Consider the following 15,427-nt stretch of genomic DNA (forward strand, 5'->3'; position numbering starts at 1 on the left):
GGGTCTTTAAAATGCTACTTATCACTCTTCTGCTATCTTCCCTTTGAACTCCACTGGTTTTGATACTACTGATCAGATCTATCAGATGTGATCTGTATGATCTGATCAGTATGTTTTGTTTGCCTTTCCCCTTATTCCTTTCTCCTTAGACCTGTTTATATGGATTCCTACAAAACTGAACTGTGCAAGCACAGTTGACTTCTCTTAGGAAAGACTAATTAGTAGTACAAAAAGAAGTCAAAGATACATCTTTATTGTGACAAACAAACGAGATTAAAAAAAAAAGAGATTTTTAAATTGCACAAGTTTTAGTGAATATTCTTCGGTTTTGTTCTCTTGGAGGAAACACTAAATGTTTATTGAAACTATGTTATCTGTGTGATAGCATTTGGAGTTACCAAATTTAAGCAGTGATCTTCTGTGAACACAATCCTTGAGACTTCTGTCATGTCTGGCTGCAATAGGATGTACAGTTCAAAAAACTTAATGAGAGAAAGTTCAATTACGTAATGAAACAGGTTCTGAAGGGTAGAATGCACAGGGCGTCTGTGTAGTACAGTCCTTATTCTGCCAGAGCAGTATGCACAAACAGAAAAGCACTCAGAGTGGTTCTGTGCTTAATGTTATCTCTGGAACATCGGTATGCACAGCAGAAAGTGTGACCGCTTGCCACTGTGCCTTTGTGAGGAGTGCTTTCAGCATCAAGTGGTAAATGCACTACATCTTCAACCACCAGGAGTAAATCTGGCTCATTTGTACATGACTAGCATACTTGCATTTTTTTCTCCACTAAGATCGATTGACAACACTTTGAAGATACTCTTAAAAGAGAAAACAAAGCAGACACAAGTTGCCAATGGCCTTGTTTTTATTTAGGAGCACATAAAAAAAGTTATGCCACAGCTTTGGTTGACTGGAATGGTATGCATACTTCTAACAGTATTTTTTAAATAGTAAACAATGTGTACATTCAGTTGTGTGCGAGACAAACACTGTCAATAACAGTTAACTACAAAAATGAAATGTTTTAAGTATATAGCTGTGAAACCCTTCATATTTTTGGTATTTAACCAGCAGTTTTTATAATCAGAGTGCTGAAGCTATTTCACACGTAGTAAAGACACAGACCCTGTGGCAAGGTGAATAAAAATTACAGTTGCACTGGCTCTGGAGATGAAAAAGAGCCCTACTGAAAAGTATTACTCAGAAGCTATGCAACTTAAACACGAAACTTTAACTTATAGCTTATTAAGTCAGTAATAAATGTCTTCCACTTGAACTGAAACAAGTGGACACTGTTTTCATACATTTGGAATAAGTGTAATCATCAATGGTTTGTCATGCCACAGAAAATGACAGAACTGCTGAGACTGGATGATTACTGTATATAATCCAGTAACGCGAGGTTCCACTGGTATGGTAATGCTTCTCACAAATCTTACAAAATAATCAATGTCCTTTAATAAGAGCTGCTGTCTATCCCCTAGATTGGAAGGACAGGGTTATGGAAATCCCCATGCCATGCTCAAGCCTGAGTATTTTGCAACATCAGCAACTGAGTCCTGGCAGATCACACTCTCTCTTTACTTTGAAGGGATGGGAATACAGTATAGACAGAATATTTACAATTTTTAGGGTAAACTGACTAGAAGACCAGCTGTAACCTTTTCTCTTTTTTATAAACCCTACTTTTTAACATCATCTTTTTGTAGAAACATATGGCGAAGCAAATAAAGCTGTCCTTTTGGTAAACAAAAGATTTCTTTTGATAAAAACATATAAAAGACAGTTTTATCTGCTGGATGATATACAGGTACCCGTATACAAGCATGTATACTACACAACAAAAGAGAAGGTACTTTGAATGTTACAGGTCTGATGTAAACAGAAATTAAAAATAAGGAGACTCAAAAGTAGAAGTACATTGACTCACTCCATCATGCCTACTTATTGCAGCATATACGATATAAAATTGTTCAAATGCAGAAATCACCTGCTTATCTTTTAAAAACAGCCAAAAGAGATTTCTTTGGATATGTAGTTAACTTAAAAAAAAAAAAAAAAAGAAGAAAAAAGAAAAAAGAAAAAAGCTTTTAGCCAAGATGTGTGTTACATTTCAGCCCACAAAAGAAATTTGCGGGCAAATTATAAACTCCTGAAAATAGAAGTTCATAATGACAACGGACAACACTTCATTACAGTGACATCAGCAGAGCCTCTGTAACACGTACTACTTTTGAACAAGTTTACAGTCAATATCTGAAGACAATGAAAAGGTTCATGTGCAGCTTTTTCTTTAGAGGTGTGCAGTTCAAACTGATAAATAAATGCATTTCCTGAAATATGTAGAAAATGAGAAAAGACATTTGACAAACATATGTACAATGCACATTAATCAATCTTGTTTAAACAGAAGGTTCTTAAATGCACTATAAATTGCAGGCATGAATGGCTTTTGCGTGATCAATTATTTGTTTGAATGAGCACTAAGAAATCATTTAAGAAGTTCTTTCCAGTTTTTTCTGATCAAATGCACTTATTCTCAGAAAGAGTGTCACTACTAAGTTCTTCACCTAGTGAGGCTTCTTCAACAGATAGCTTAACATCAGGTACACACACAGAAGATTCACTGGAAGCTGTACAGATAAAGAAAATAAATTATTAGGTTTTACATTTAAGAATATCCATGCTAAAATATCAGAAGCAAGAAAAATGTGAGGGAAGTGTTGTTATTTCATAAGAAATAGCATACTGCTTTGACAGTGGCAATGAGATGCAGAAAGAAGCAAAGGAATTGCAGTTGATCTCAGCATCTCACATTTCCAACAAAACATTCTTGCCTGATTTACCATCATAGGAAGGTGAGCTTTCTCACAAAGGCCTTGATGTTCTCAGGTGATGCATTTACACCTTTTCAGACAGCATCTTTCAGAAAATCTTTCATGTACTATCTTCCACTTGTTTAAACAAACTACTTTTGTATTGTAATTTTCAACTTTGAAGACCTCTTAATATACGTAAAAGGACTAATATTAAGAAAAAAAACCAAAACATTTTCAGTATAAAATATATATCACAAAATGCACTTGTAAAGCAAATATATATGAAATGACTTTGGCTCTAAAACTGTTTTTCAGGAAAAGGACCATTAGGTCCCAGCTACTATACAAAGCCTGAGATACTGCAAATTGTATCCACAAATTGAATAACTCAAAGAAAAATCCATTGTGGTAACGTTTTCAGCTTAGGTCAAAAAGGGTAAAAAAGTATTTTTTTTTCTTTTTTTGCAAGTATTTTTGCAGCTTTTGGTCTGTATGCAAATGAGCAGCTGAGCTCAGTTAAAAACCCAAAAACCCAAAACTTAAAAAAAGAAAGCTTTTTACCGTGTTCATGTGTGTGATTTTGATTACCAAGGGAAGAATATGTTGTATGTGGCAAGATAATGTTATTTTAAAAAGCATTAAAAATGTTATTTTCCTTTGATCTTGTGTACATGTATATAAAATTTCTGCTTCTACAAGCTTTGTGTGGAAGTTTTTCTTTAAGTGATCAAAATTCAAGCACACAGCAACAGTGTTTGAATTATTCTTCATTTTTCTTCCTTCTTCAGATTTGTCAAAAGGAGATCTTCAGTTAGAAACAGTCAACTTTTTTTGCTGGACCATTACTATACTTCATGTTAGAAATTCTAGCATTTAAACAATTTTCCTTTGCTTGCCTCTCTTGGGGATAGCCAGATATTACTGTCACACTTCAAAATGAAAAACTATCAATTTTGATGCCACAGAAATCCTTTCCAACATCTCAGAGAAAAAGGGAAAATAATGACTAGTTCGGTTTCATTATTAAAACTATTTGTGCAACAGCACTGAATTCAAATTGACCCATAAAATGACCTCACAGACAAGGAGTGTTAAGAAATAGCTGTCCTCAGAAACAACGTGATATGTAAGAAAACCAACGAACCAAATGAAAATACTGCTGGAAATAATTCAGTGAAATTTTACAATTTTGCCCCTCACAGAAGTTACTTACATGAAGCTGGTTTCTCTATTGCTGGCTTTTCTGGCAAAGTTTCAAGTGGTGTTGGCTGGATTTTTGCAGGGGTGTATGTATTCAATGGAATTTTTCTTCCTGACAATGGACTCATGTAAGTTGGAGAAGCTGAAAGGCAAAAAAAAAAAAAACAAAAAACCCAACAAACAAACAAACAAACAAAAATTAACAGTAAAAACACTCAGCTTCAAAAAATGCAAACAATTGTACTACAAAACTGTTGTCTGTCTGATATTATCTGTTTTGTCTGTCATGTTCTATAAAAGCCACTGTTATACAATAAGCAACTCAACTACAAATTTTTGATTACTGCATTGCCAGTTAAAAAAATCTTTAAAAATTTAGTTTGGAAAGTGATATAACTTCATGCTGCCACTAATCCAAGTTTCAGGAATTACTGCCTTGACAGAAAACTGGCAATAGCATTAATGCTACTTCCCACAGGTGATGAAGATTGCACTGGAATGCACATTTAATACAGAAAGTGAATGAAATGTGTGTACAGTACATTACTCTCCAAACAACTGCATGCATTGTAAGAAAGCAAAGGGGGAACAAAGCACATATGCCCTCAATTCTGTCAGGTCAGATTTCCATCTGGTGATAACCAGACCACCAGAGAATATTTTAAAAATACTGTCACGCCTTGTGTACTGTGAAAACTTGAACTGCTACTGAATTAACACTGTCTTCCCAACCAGCGTAACAAGGCATTTTAAATAGCTGAGAACTCTGACATTCTTATGACCTACTGAGATCTTTTCCAGTAAAACCAGCTTTCTTAATTGATCTCCCCTCCTACATATAGGAGCCCCACGCTATCATATTAGTTACTGATTCAAATATGGAGTGTATAAACCTAAAGCAATAGTAAAAAAAGGAAAAATCCTAGCACCCACGTAACAAATTTTCTCATCAGCGAATACAAGTTTTTCCTCATCAAAGCACGAGTTTGTAAGAATTTCCTCAAGATTGTTTTTCACTCAGCTGACATACAAATTATAACTGTGCTAACAAGTGGTCAACTGGACCCAACTGAAACCGCTTCTGAAGAAACAGCAGTAGATTTGCAAGTGGGAAACCATCTTCCCAGAGACACACACACACAGAAAACTCAGTTTTCATTTAGCTTCAAGACCACTTAAGCATTAAACATACTGCACAAATCATTTAAAAAAAAAACCACGAAGTAATGGCAAAGCACTCCACAGGTTAAACATGAAGTATTACTGAAATAAATACAGAATGATACATTTTTAAGAAATAAAAGGCAACTAATCTCCTGAGGTTACTCTGGTAGAACGATACAATACAAAGGCAGATATACTGCGTGCTCACTAGAAAGGATTCCTTATCATTCAACTAACAATGTGGACAGCTCAGACAAGTTCTTAATGTGAGGAAATAAATTGAATTATGATTTTGCAAAGTCCCTGATCTACTATACCAGCCAACAGAAGCATTAATTCATTGGATAATAACAGTGTCTATACGGTGAGATACACTGTAACTTTAAACTTTTGCAGTATCATTGGTTTTTTTTTGTCCCCCTTTTAAAGCAAAATTCTTAGTTTGCTCATTAGCTGTAGAATACTAGACAGATTCACTAGACAATATCTAACAATTTAATGTGAGCATAATTACAAACTCAAATCAGTACATGTCTCCTGTAGGTTTTCCTTTGATGGAGCAGCAACAGAGGCAAGAAATTCATCCACTTGCTTCAAAGACAAGGAGTTGTGAAGAGTTTCCAAAGGGCAAATAGAAGGCACCATGGAATATAGTTCAAAACCTGTAACAAAAATAATAATAAAAAAAGAGATTTCCAGACTTAGGACAGGATTTAAGCTATTGCATCAGCAAGAATTAATCCATGACAAAGCACATGCAGACATAGTACTGTTGAAATCATATTAAATATTATAGGAGTTGGAACAAGATGTGCCAATTTCCAGGATATACAAAACTCAGGGTACCATACAGCATATCATGGGATATAAAGCCCATGTGCAAGTCTGCAAACTTCACAGTTGTACTCTTCTAAATGAAAGATAATCTTCCTCTAAGACAAATGTAGTTAAAAAAAAAAAAAAAAAAACAAACCAAAAACAAAACAAACAGTCAAGTATAGCAGTATTTCTCCTACTCATTCACATTCTTCAAGAACAAGTAGGTGACTAATTCATGTAAGTGCAGTAAGACAGCTATGTTGTAAACAGTTAGCCAAAATAAGAACTACAAATGCTACCACTTCTGGGAAGAAATATATTTTCAGAATTCAAATTCTATCACCTTCATTATTCTGTGAAAACAAACCGTAGCCTTATGTATCAAAGGAAAACCACTATCTGCACTTTTCTGCCTTTTGTTAATGAGTTTCAACTTTGTAAGACAGTTTTACACCTACCTTTTGGCATTTTAAAACCTTACTTAAAATACCAGAAGTTTCATACACTGGTCCAGGTATGTATTTCCAAACCAAAATCTAAAAATTCTTTAGACTTTGTTTTTCTACATTAGTATAAAGCAACCATGTATATTCCTATTACTAACACAAGGACAAGTACTTAAACACATCTTGGGAAAAAAACCCACCCTGCAGCTCTGTAAACTACTGCATACTTGGTAACTCAATGAACAGCTCTTCATTCAATTGCATTTCAAAAGCAGAAAATATATCCATTAGTATTTTCAACATACAGCTATAACATTACAACTTTGAAATTAAATACTATAAATTTACAGTTGCTACACTTAAAAAAATATATTTAAATGAAGAATCAATAGTGAATGAAATAATGTTTAGAGTTTCAGTTCAAGGTACATTTATTAGCAATAGCGTTATGACTATGAACTGTCCCCTCCCCCCAGACAAATAAGCATTAATATTCCTCTGTTATCCAGTGTTACCCATAAACTCATTCAGTGCTTTGCACAAAGAAGAAGAATTTCATCCTGAAAATGCCTATATTTATATTTGAATCCACCTTGGCCATAAAGCTGGAGGGACAGTCACTCCAAATATCTTGATTATTGATTGATTAATATAAATTAATATATTGATTGATTAATCAATGCATACTTATGTCGGCTTCAAATAAAATTATGCATTTCATGGAAACTTTGTTTTCAAGTACAAAAGAAACACCTCCACATATTTTGTTTCTATTTTCATGTAAACACAACGACTTAAGTTTCAGTGTAAGCACCAAAATATGTTTGGCATACATGTTAATATCTTAAGTAACTACGCATGCATGCAAAGCGCAAACCCTTTCTTTGCATTACAGTAAGGTTAAGACTTCTCTCTTTACACTGAGAGAAAAATCACAGTCGTGCAATCATTTGAATGGTTTTTTTTTTTTTAATTTTGCAGTGAAAGTAGTGGGACAATGTCAGGCTAACTTTTTAATAATTATTACTGTGACAGTGCAGTGTTATAGAAAACCATAAATGAATTTCAAGTGCACTCACAGTCTACACAAAGAGAAAGAAAACCATTTTTCTTTCAGGAATTTGCCCCTTCATAACTTTTTATTCGGTTTTGACAATTCTGCTGATAGCCATATACCAGCATGTTGCTGCAATATCTTCACAGCTGATACGACTTAAAAAAACATCTTGGAAATTTTTCTGCAGTGTTTTATTTGAATATTTTATAAATTATGAAACCTCTTTTTAATATAATTTTATGACAAACAAGTTTGAATTTTAAAGATAAAGAAGCCTGACAGTACCCCTTCTAAAAGCAATATCCTATAAGCTGACAACTTTTGAGTTTTGTCTATGTTGACTCATAAAACATCATCCCCATCAAAATGCAAGACAATGAAAGGGTTACGCGGCATCTCAAAAAGCCACCCTGCTGCCTTACATTTAAAAGCTGTAGAGACATACCACTGGAGCCTAGAAATTCCACAGAGGAAATGGACCAGCACCTAAAGAGGTGTGGGTGTTCTGCACAGAGGCCCAGAAAATAAGGTAAAGCACTGTCAGAAGATACTTGTTTCACCATGTTCCTTGAACTAAAGATGGTGGGAGAGGGAGGAGTCTGATATGAGTTAAAGGGTGTGATAACAACATAAAAGTAAGAAAAAACAGAGTGAAAGGGACAAAGAGAATAAAAATGACAGTCCATAGGACAGACAAAACAACACCAATATGTCCTTACGTTAGTAGAGAACTCAGAAATCTGCAATATATTCAGATACTAAAGGAGCTCATGGAGCATGCATTAGTCTTGTAAAAGATGTGTGGGAAAACATCTGTATTAAATGAATCAGAACAATCAATGCATTCATTAAAAGAAATTTAGATCTATTTTTAAAGAATGCAGTCACAAAAAGAGAGCGCTAAATGGAACAGAAAGTAACCAATTATTAGATTGATATATTCAAATGCAGCCCTTTCTGACCCTGTATGTTTTGGAAATATTACTTGATTCTAAAGATAAATAATGGGTTCCTATTTTTCCTAGTATACCAGTTTTTCTTCAATAAGCACTGCAGTGTGAAAAAATTCACATGTATTCCAAGTGAATATAGTAAAAGACCACCTTGCTTCTCAGCAAAGCAAAACAAAAATACTCTAACTTTGTTTCTAAACAAATTCATTTTGAGTCTAACACAAAAATGCTGATGATTTCCACTGCAGTTTCAGTGATGTCATCATCACTGAGCTCAGCCAGTGGCCTCACCTATTTTAAAACTACAGTTAAGAAATCTGGAATAGCTACTTTAAGATCAGGTGGATACTGAAGACTGAGTTTGGTTTCCGTGAACAGGATATATTTTGGTCCTATTTAATCACGTATAAAGTTAGGCAGGAAATATTTTGCTGAGAAAGAGGAAGATATACCTCTGTCATACGTGTTATATGAGATCTTTTTTGCAAATATATTAGTCTGAAGACAATCTAACTCTTACTCTTGAAGCTTGAAAGGTCAATGTAAGCAACAGGCAGTTCTCTTGCTGTGACTTTTTTAGTGCAAGATATAGTAATTTGCACATCTGATGAGACACATGAAAAGGTAAAATAAACTTTTGTCTGATGATAAATACAGCAATTAAGCAGGAATGGAAATAAAATGTCTTCTTTATATTTTTAATTTAGCATCACTTCAAGAAGATAGTCATAAACTCGAGTTGTCACTTCAGTGATTTATTTTAGAATCAGGCGGCTGATTCTGCATCAGGGAAACAGCTCAGCAGAAGAAAGGTGAAGAAGAAGCAGCAGCAGCTATCAAGAAGCATATGCCCAATAAAGATCAGATTTATCTCTGTTTTTATCTTGCTCCATACAGTCTTGATTACATGAGAAATCGGGGACAATAATTTATTACAGAGATCATGATTAACAGCAGCACTTCAATTTTTTCAAGAATTTTTCTGAGGAATGAATTTTGATGTTATATTTTAACTAATGAATGGTAGCGAAGGGGATTAGGATATCTAATGATTACAAATATATTTGGAATTGTGCTTGAAGTTAGGAATGACAGACGGCTGGATGATACTGTACACCCCATATTTGAAATAAAAATAAAAGGGATGAAGCGAGGAACCTTTTGTTTTTGTTTTTAAAATAAAAGCAAAACGTACCATTGGTTGGGTGTCGAGCAAATGAGATAGAAAACCTTTTAACAGCAGAACCGCGTGTGGTGTCTAAGAAAGAGAAAAACAGGTACCTGAAATTTGTAACAGCTACCAAAAGAGGGACATTTTAAAAAAGGAAAAGAGGAAAGAAAAAAAAAAAAGATGAGAAGGTATTAGAACTGAGTGGCATGCAGAGGGGACCACGGAAAAGGACTAAAATCTAAATAGAGGTTAAAAAGAAGAAAATTTGGATTGCTGCTAACTACAAGATGTGTAATGAAGTGTATGAAAACAAGCAGAATGAGCTGGTGATTCTGGCATACAACGTTATATCAAGTTTGAGTTGAACATTGAGTAGTGAACAGAGAGGGGGAAACAGCATGAATACCGTCTCACCTCAGAGCTATAAAGGTGTCCTTTGGCACTTTTATGTTCTGAAATCTAGTAAAAAACTTCCTTCTCTACCCCAGATTATTAAAAACTGAAAACCTCCTGCTCTTTTGTAATCCAAACCCCACTGAAAAACAAGTCAGGAATCCTAAAATTTTCACCATCAGTATTTAAATTATCACTTTGTCATTTCTTTCATTTCTTGCTCCAGGTAATTTACTTCAAGATCAATAATTGATGATAAAACCTGACATTTAAAATGAGAAATTCAAAACTACAATCTTAGTTTTCACAAAAAAAAAAAAAAAAAAAAAAAAAAAAAAAAAAAAGCATTTGTTGAAGTTATCTGACACGTGTTACAATTTTGTGAGCTAATGTTCGAGACAGAAATTAAATATGCTGTTGTTACACATAAGCAAGGTATGGGCAATTACGAAAGAACAGAACCTCATATAACTAATACTAAGGCAAAGGATTCTAGGATTCCATTAGAGAAAGATTTATCTTTAGAAGTTTAATGTGGCACATGGGTTTGTGCGTGCATGTGCGAGAGTGTGCACATACCATCTACGAAGCCAGAAGAAGTCAGCTTTTTACGATGAGTACGAGCATAATCCTGTAGGTTAGGTGCACTTGAAGAACCCCCGAGCACTGAGGTGCTAAACAGGCCCGCACAGTGAGACCCTGATGGGAGTTAGAAAAAATACATACAACAACCAGGTGTTCGTCCATTCACATTGGGGATGCATGCAGCATGCAAGCACATGGCTCTTACCACACAAAAGGCAGCTTTTGGCAGTGCCTTGGACAGGTTCACAATATGCTTGTAATGTCAGAGGTACTTGTAGGCTGAAACTACCATAATTTATTGTGCTTCTACTCATGAGACAGCACTCTCTGCCATATTTGCAAAGAGAGGACTGAGTTTAACACAGTGACTTCTTATCCTGTTTTCACATTTGGTAAAGAAAAGTTACTAGTTAGCATTAATGTAAATATAACCAAAACAAAAAAACAAAAGCAAGATGATGATGTGAGTCTTGTGTGCTTTAAAAGCTGCAGTTCTGAAACAAATATGAACTAGGAAAATACTTCTCATTGCTTTCATCCAAATCAGCTTTTGAGATGACAGGCTGCAATGAAATATGCACGCATTTCCACAGACATGGAAATATTTTCCCTTTAACTCAAACAAAAAGTATATCAAATTGGAAATACTCTGTTCACAGTCCATCTACCATCACTGACAACGTCAGAAACTGAAAATGTCTGTTTCACAGTGTTAACTTGACTTCCCTTCCAGAGAAGACATTTGTACATCTCCATGCAAGTAACAGTCCACTGTTGCTTGTTACAGTCCACTGTAACAGTCATACAATCCTGCCACTGGAATGGAAGTTTTGACAAATCACTGAAAGCCACATAGAGAAAAATAACTCATAATTCACTGTATCTGGAATTTACATAGGACATTGACTGAAATGGAAAAAAAAAACAAAAAAAAAAAAAACGCAGCTTTATTTTTTACTCAGTTCTTCACTATTAGTTGAAAGAAAGTGTTTTCACTCAGGACTCATCTTTTGAATTTTAGATAGGCTGCTTCTGAAGACCAACTATCTATCCAATAATACTTCCTTTTATTGCTTTTGGTGATCCAAAAAAGGAAACATTACTAGCACATGTGACTAATCACAGCCAAAATAAATTGCCTGGTCTGTGGCAACAGCTTTCAACATCAAATGTAATACCTTGACCTATGCATAGAAATAAATCAACTTCCACAAGACATATTGTGTCATATTGGCAAAAGAAAGTTACTTAACTTTAGCAAGCACACAATAAAAAAATTACTTCCGTAAACAAGATGTATGCATTTTACTAATGGAAAAATATAGTAGAAAGGAAAATATCACAGAATAATTAAACATGCAAAAAACCCAAACCAAAACAAAACAAAAACCCCCAAACCAGATCTTTGCAAAGAATTAAAAAGCTACTTTCGGTTATGTATATACAGCTTATGCACTTTGTACACTTTATTTTTTTTTTCCATGAAAGGACACACAGAAAAAAAAAAGAAAAAAAGATATAGTATTAATTTGCATTAGTGCAAGATCTCATGGTTTTATATTTCAGCAATATGAATGCCAGTTCCCAAGAAGTTACAGAAAAATACCATCTGAATGGAAAGAATTTGATACGATTGAATTATAGCATGATTCATTCTAACGCTGAAAAGAAGAAACTGATTTTAGGAGAGGGAATGTGTGCAAAAACCCCAGTGGTTCACAATACTTGATGTTTCTTCTTTCCTCCTCGTCTTGCTAAAGCACCCTCAAGAAATGTGCTTTAAGTTTCCACTGTAGGTCATTTCTATGCAAAAGATTCTTGCTAAAACCTCAGTGTCAAATTACATCTAAAAAATCTACTTTATGTTAAAAATAATCCTGTTACCTCTTTCAGTCAGTAGCGCCAACAATTTGCTCTTTTCAGTAGTGGTTTACTTAGAGACTACTGTTGCAGAAAATTGTCCAGTTCAATAGGTAGACACTCAATACATTATTGATAGCAAAACACTACCAGGTCCTATTACACAGAAGTTTAAGAATGTAAACTGTGCAGAACAACAGGCAGATGAAAAACTGCTAACATAAAGAAAATTTCAATTGTATGTACATACCTAGACTGCTCTGCTTTTGTTCCAGAATAGTTCTTGGTGTTCGTAAGTTACTATTGCTTTCTGATAGGACCTGAATATAAAAAATACAAAACAACAGAAAAATAAGGGAAGGTAGAACAGCAGCATGAAATGTCCATTTAATCTTGATACAGCAGCCTGTTTCATACAGACAAGTGTTAATAAGCTGTATGATAAGTGTTAGTAAAAATATGTAAAGGAAACATGAAAGATCATGCAATATCCCCTTCTGAAGGGAGTCCATTTCACATATGAGTTCCTTGCAATGGAGTGATGCAAAGCAAGCATTCAGAATGAGAAGGGACACAGACCAAGACAGATATGAGAACAGACGTTTGAGACATTTTATTTTAGTTTTACCAAATTCACTCTCCTAAACTGCGCCTGTATTGAAAAAAGGAGGGGACGGAAGGAAAGACAGACAGGCTATTGAGGACACCACACAATCACTGATCCATGCACGGGCTCAATTAGTGTAATCTTCAGATGCTCACAGCCTTTACTGATATAAACTTTTCCTATGCACATAGTTTTATAATATTCCACAAAAGGGAAATTACAAAAAAATTCAAAGAAAAAGTGTATGATTAACAGAACACCATCCACTGTCATACAGGTAAACAATATCTTGAAATACAAAGAATCTTGGATTTTCACCGTCATTTTAAAAAATTGCATTTTTTTTTTCCAGCTGCCTCCCCCACATAATTAGAAAAATCTTCAAAATATTGTACAAGACAATGGATGATGTACTGCGTTGGGAGTTTTAGATACCTCCAGATACAGAACGCAAGAATTATTAGTGCTAGAGTTTGTTCCCTGCAATAGTTAATATCAGGCCACTGAAAATATGATAAATGCAAAACAAGTTTTGAACAGCAGTATGAAGTTCCAAATAAATTATTTTAAATGGTATTGGTTGCAATTATTAAAAAAAAAATAAATTAAATTTCAATTTACCTACCACCAAATTAAGCAATGCCATTTTTAAAGTCTTAAAGGACAACTAAACCAAAGCAGAAATCTGTTTTATTAGGCAGTAGACTAACGTCTAGTGTCTTTTCTACTGGGGTAACATTTACAATTCCTAAAAAGAAACCAATTTTTCAGGAAAGTGTATAACACATTCAGTGGAAAAACATGCACTTGCTCTTTTTCCCCCAAACATTCTCGGGAAGTAATTTTAAAAAGTGGAAGAATTTGCTTCAAATGTAATCCGTAACAAGGGATTAGATGTCCTTAAAGACAGTTGGTTGTTGCTTGGAATGCATAATAATGTTTAATGAAGTAAAGTTTAAAAACCTGTTGCCATGAGCCAAAAATACTGGATGTGAAAGCCAATGATTTGGGGGAGACAGGGGAAGAAGTGATTTGTTCCCCTGATCTGCGTCTTCGACGCCCAGTACCCACACCACTGGTGTAATGCAGCCAGGTACCAATACACTCTGGGCTAGACACACTCAGGGGGCTCTCTTCCTGGAAGTGAGAAAGGGGGCAAAAAACAGCAAAGCATGCAAAGTTAGATTCAACAGAGCAAATGAACAGAAAAGAAAAAAAAAAAAAAAAAAAAAAACCAAAAAAAACAGTCTGCTCGCACCTTTTTATGTAGTACTTCTAAAACTATTAAACAGAGAGTAGGGAAGAATTTTATTAAAATACTAGCAAGTTACCAGTTCCACTCAATCAACTATCTTTTAATACATCACTTTCATCATATTTCTGGTAGATTACTTATTAAATGGCATGAGAGAAAAAAGAGTGGGCACCAGTAACTGGTAACCTTGACGTACTGTTTAATAGTTTTTCTCATCTAAATACATCGAGCTTGCCTATTTAATTATGAGTTTTCATTTCTAGTTTATGTATAGTCTTATCTAATAGACTAATTTTTATAACTGCCTTTGAGACTTTCTAACTGGCTGGTAGGCAATACAGCCTGACTTTTAGCAGATTTCCAGTCCCAAATACCATCTAAACATTATCTGAAGCTAGACAGCTGTAAGACTTAAAGAGAAGACAGCATCAGGCTGAGTCCCACAAGCCCTAAAATAACACATATCATTAGTGAACAACAATTTTGGCAATTGAGATTTTGATCTCAAACACTGATGAGCCTTACTTTCTGATTTCAACCCTAGAACTCTTATTTCATTATTCAATCACAGTTGAAATATTTTTAGGAATATGGCTGAATATGTCCCAGATTTAAACTTCCATCTATCACCTGACAGTGTCCTTTCAAATTAACGGATATAAAGGAAAAGAGAATTGCCTTAAAGACCAAAAAAAAAAAAAAAAAAAAAAAAAAAAAAAGTTCAAGGCAGTTGCAGTTTAAGGTTCAGTAAAATCACTTTTTTAAAACACTTGAAAAATACAATTTGGTATAAATATTCCAAATACTGGTTTTGCAGATTTCAGTGGGCCAGATTAAACTTTCAACTTCCCTATAAAAAAAAACAAACAAAAAACCAACCCTCACAGTATATGTCTTCTTTGAATATTCCAGCTAATAGACAATCACTGAAAGCTGGAACATGTTCTATCCAGTATCCAGACATCTGTTACTCACACAGTCAAAATTTAGCAATTCATGTTATTGATATCTTGTGAAAGTAACTTCTATATTCACAAAAATCAAAAAGGTTAAAGGTTTGAAGTACATAGTCTAAAAAATTTTGTGTATATGAAC

At 34.4% G+C, this 15,427-nt stretch overlaps 1 protein-coding gene across 13 annotated transcripts in view; it reads right to left on the reverse strand.

The window, feature by feature from the left end:
- Positions 1-850: 850 nt before the first annotated feature.
- Positions 851-15,427, reverse strand: part of PPIP5K2 (diphosphoinositol pentakisphosphate kinase 2) — a 53,875-nt gene continuing 39,298 nt past the window's right edge. For 7 of the 13 annotated variants that reach the window (XM_042822978.1, XM_042822984.1, XM_042822980.1 and 4 more), the window contains 7 exons: positions 14,041-14,214; positions 12,721-12,790; positions 10,605-10,724; positions 9,657-9,719; positions 5,717-5,848; positions 4,036-4,164; positions 851-2,636 (listed from right to left, as the gene is read on the reverse strand). In XM_042822978.1, the coding sequence (XP_042678912.1) occupies positions 2,527-2,636; positions 4,036-4,164; positions 5,717-5,848; positions 9,657-9,719; positions 10,605-10,724; positions 12,721-12,790; positions 14,041-14,214 (798 nt within the window). In that variant the 3' untranslated portion in view covers positions 851-2,526. Of the gene's footprint in view, positions 2,637-4,035; positions 4,165-5,716; positions 5,849-6,137; positions 8,082-9,656; positions 9,720-10,604; positions 10,725-12,720; positions 12,791-14,040; positions 14,215-15,427 lie in introns of those variants that run through there. The other 6 variants (XM_042822988.1, XM_042822987.1, XM_042822990.1 and 3 more) reach the window with 6 other exon arrangements.

This window comes from Centrocercus urophasianus, unplaced genomic scaffold (genome assembly GCF_019232065.1).
Source record: "Centrocercus urophasianus isolate 14NV4802_14NV808 unplaced genomic scaffold, USGS_Curo_1.0 seq_21, whole genome shotgun sequence".
In the NCBI taxonomy this organism is placed as follows: domain Eukaryota; kingdom Metazoa; phylum Chordata; class Aves; order Galliformes; family Phasianidae; genus Centrocercus; species Centrocercus urophasianus.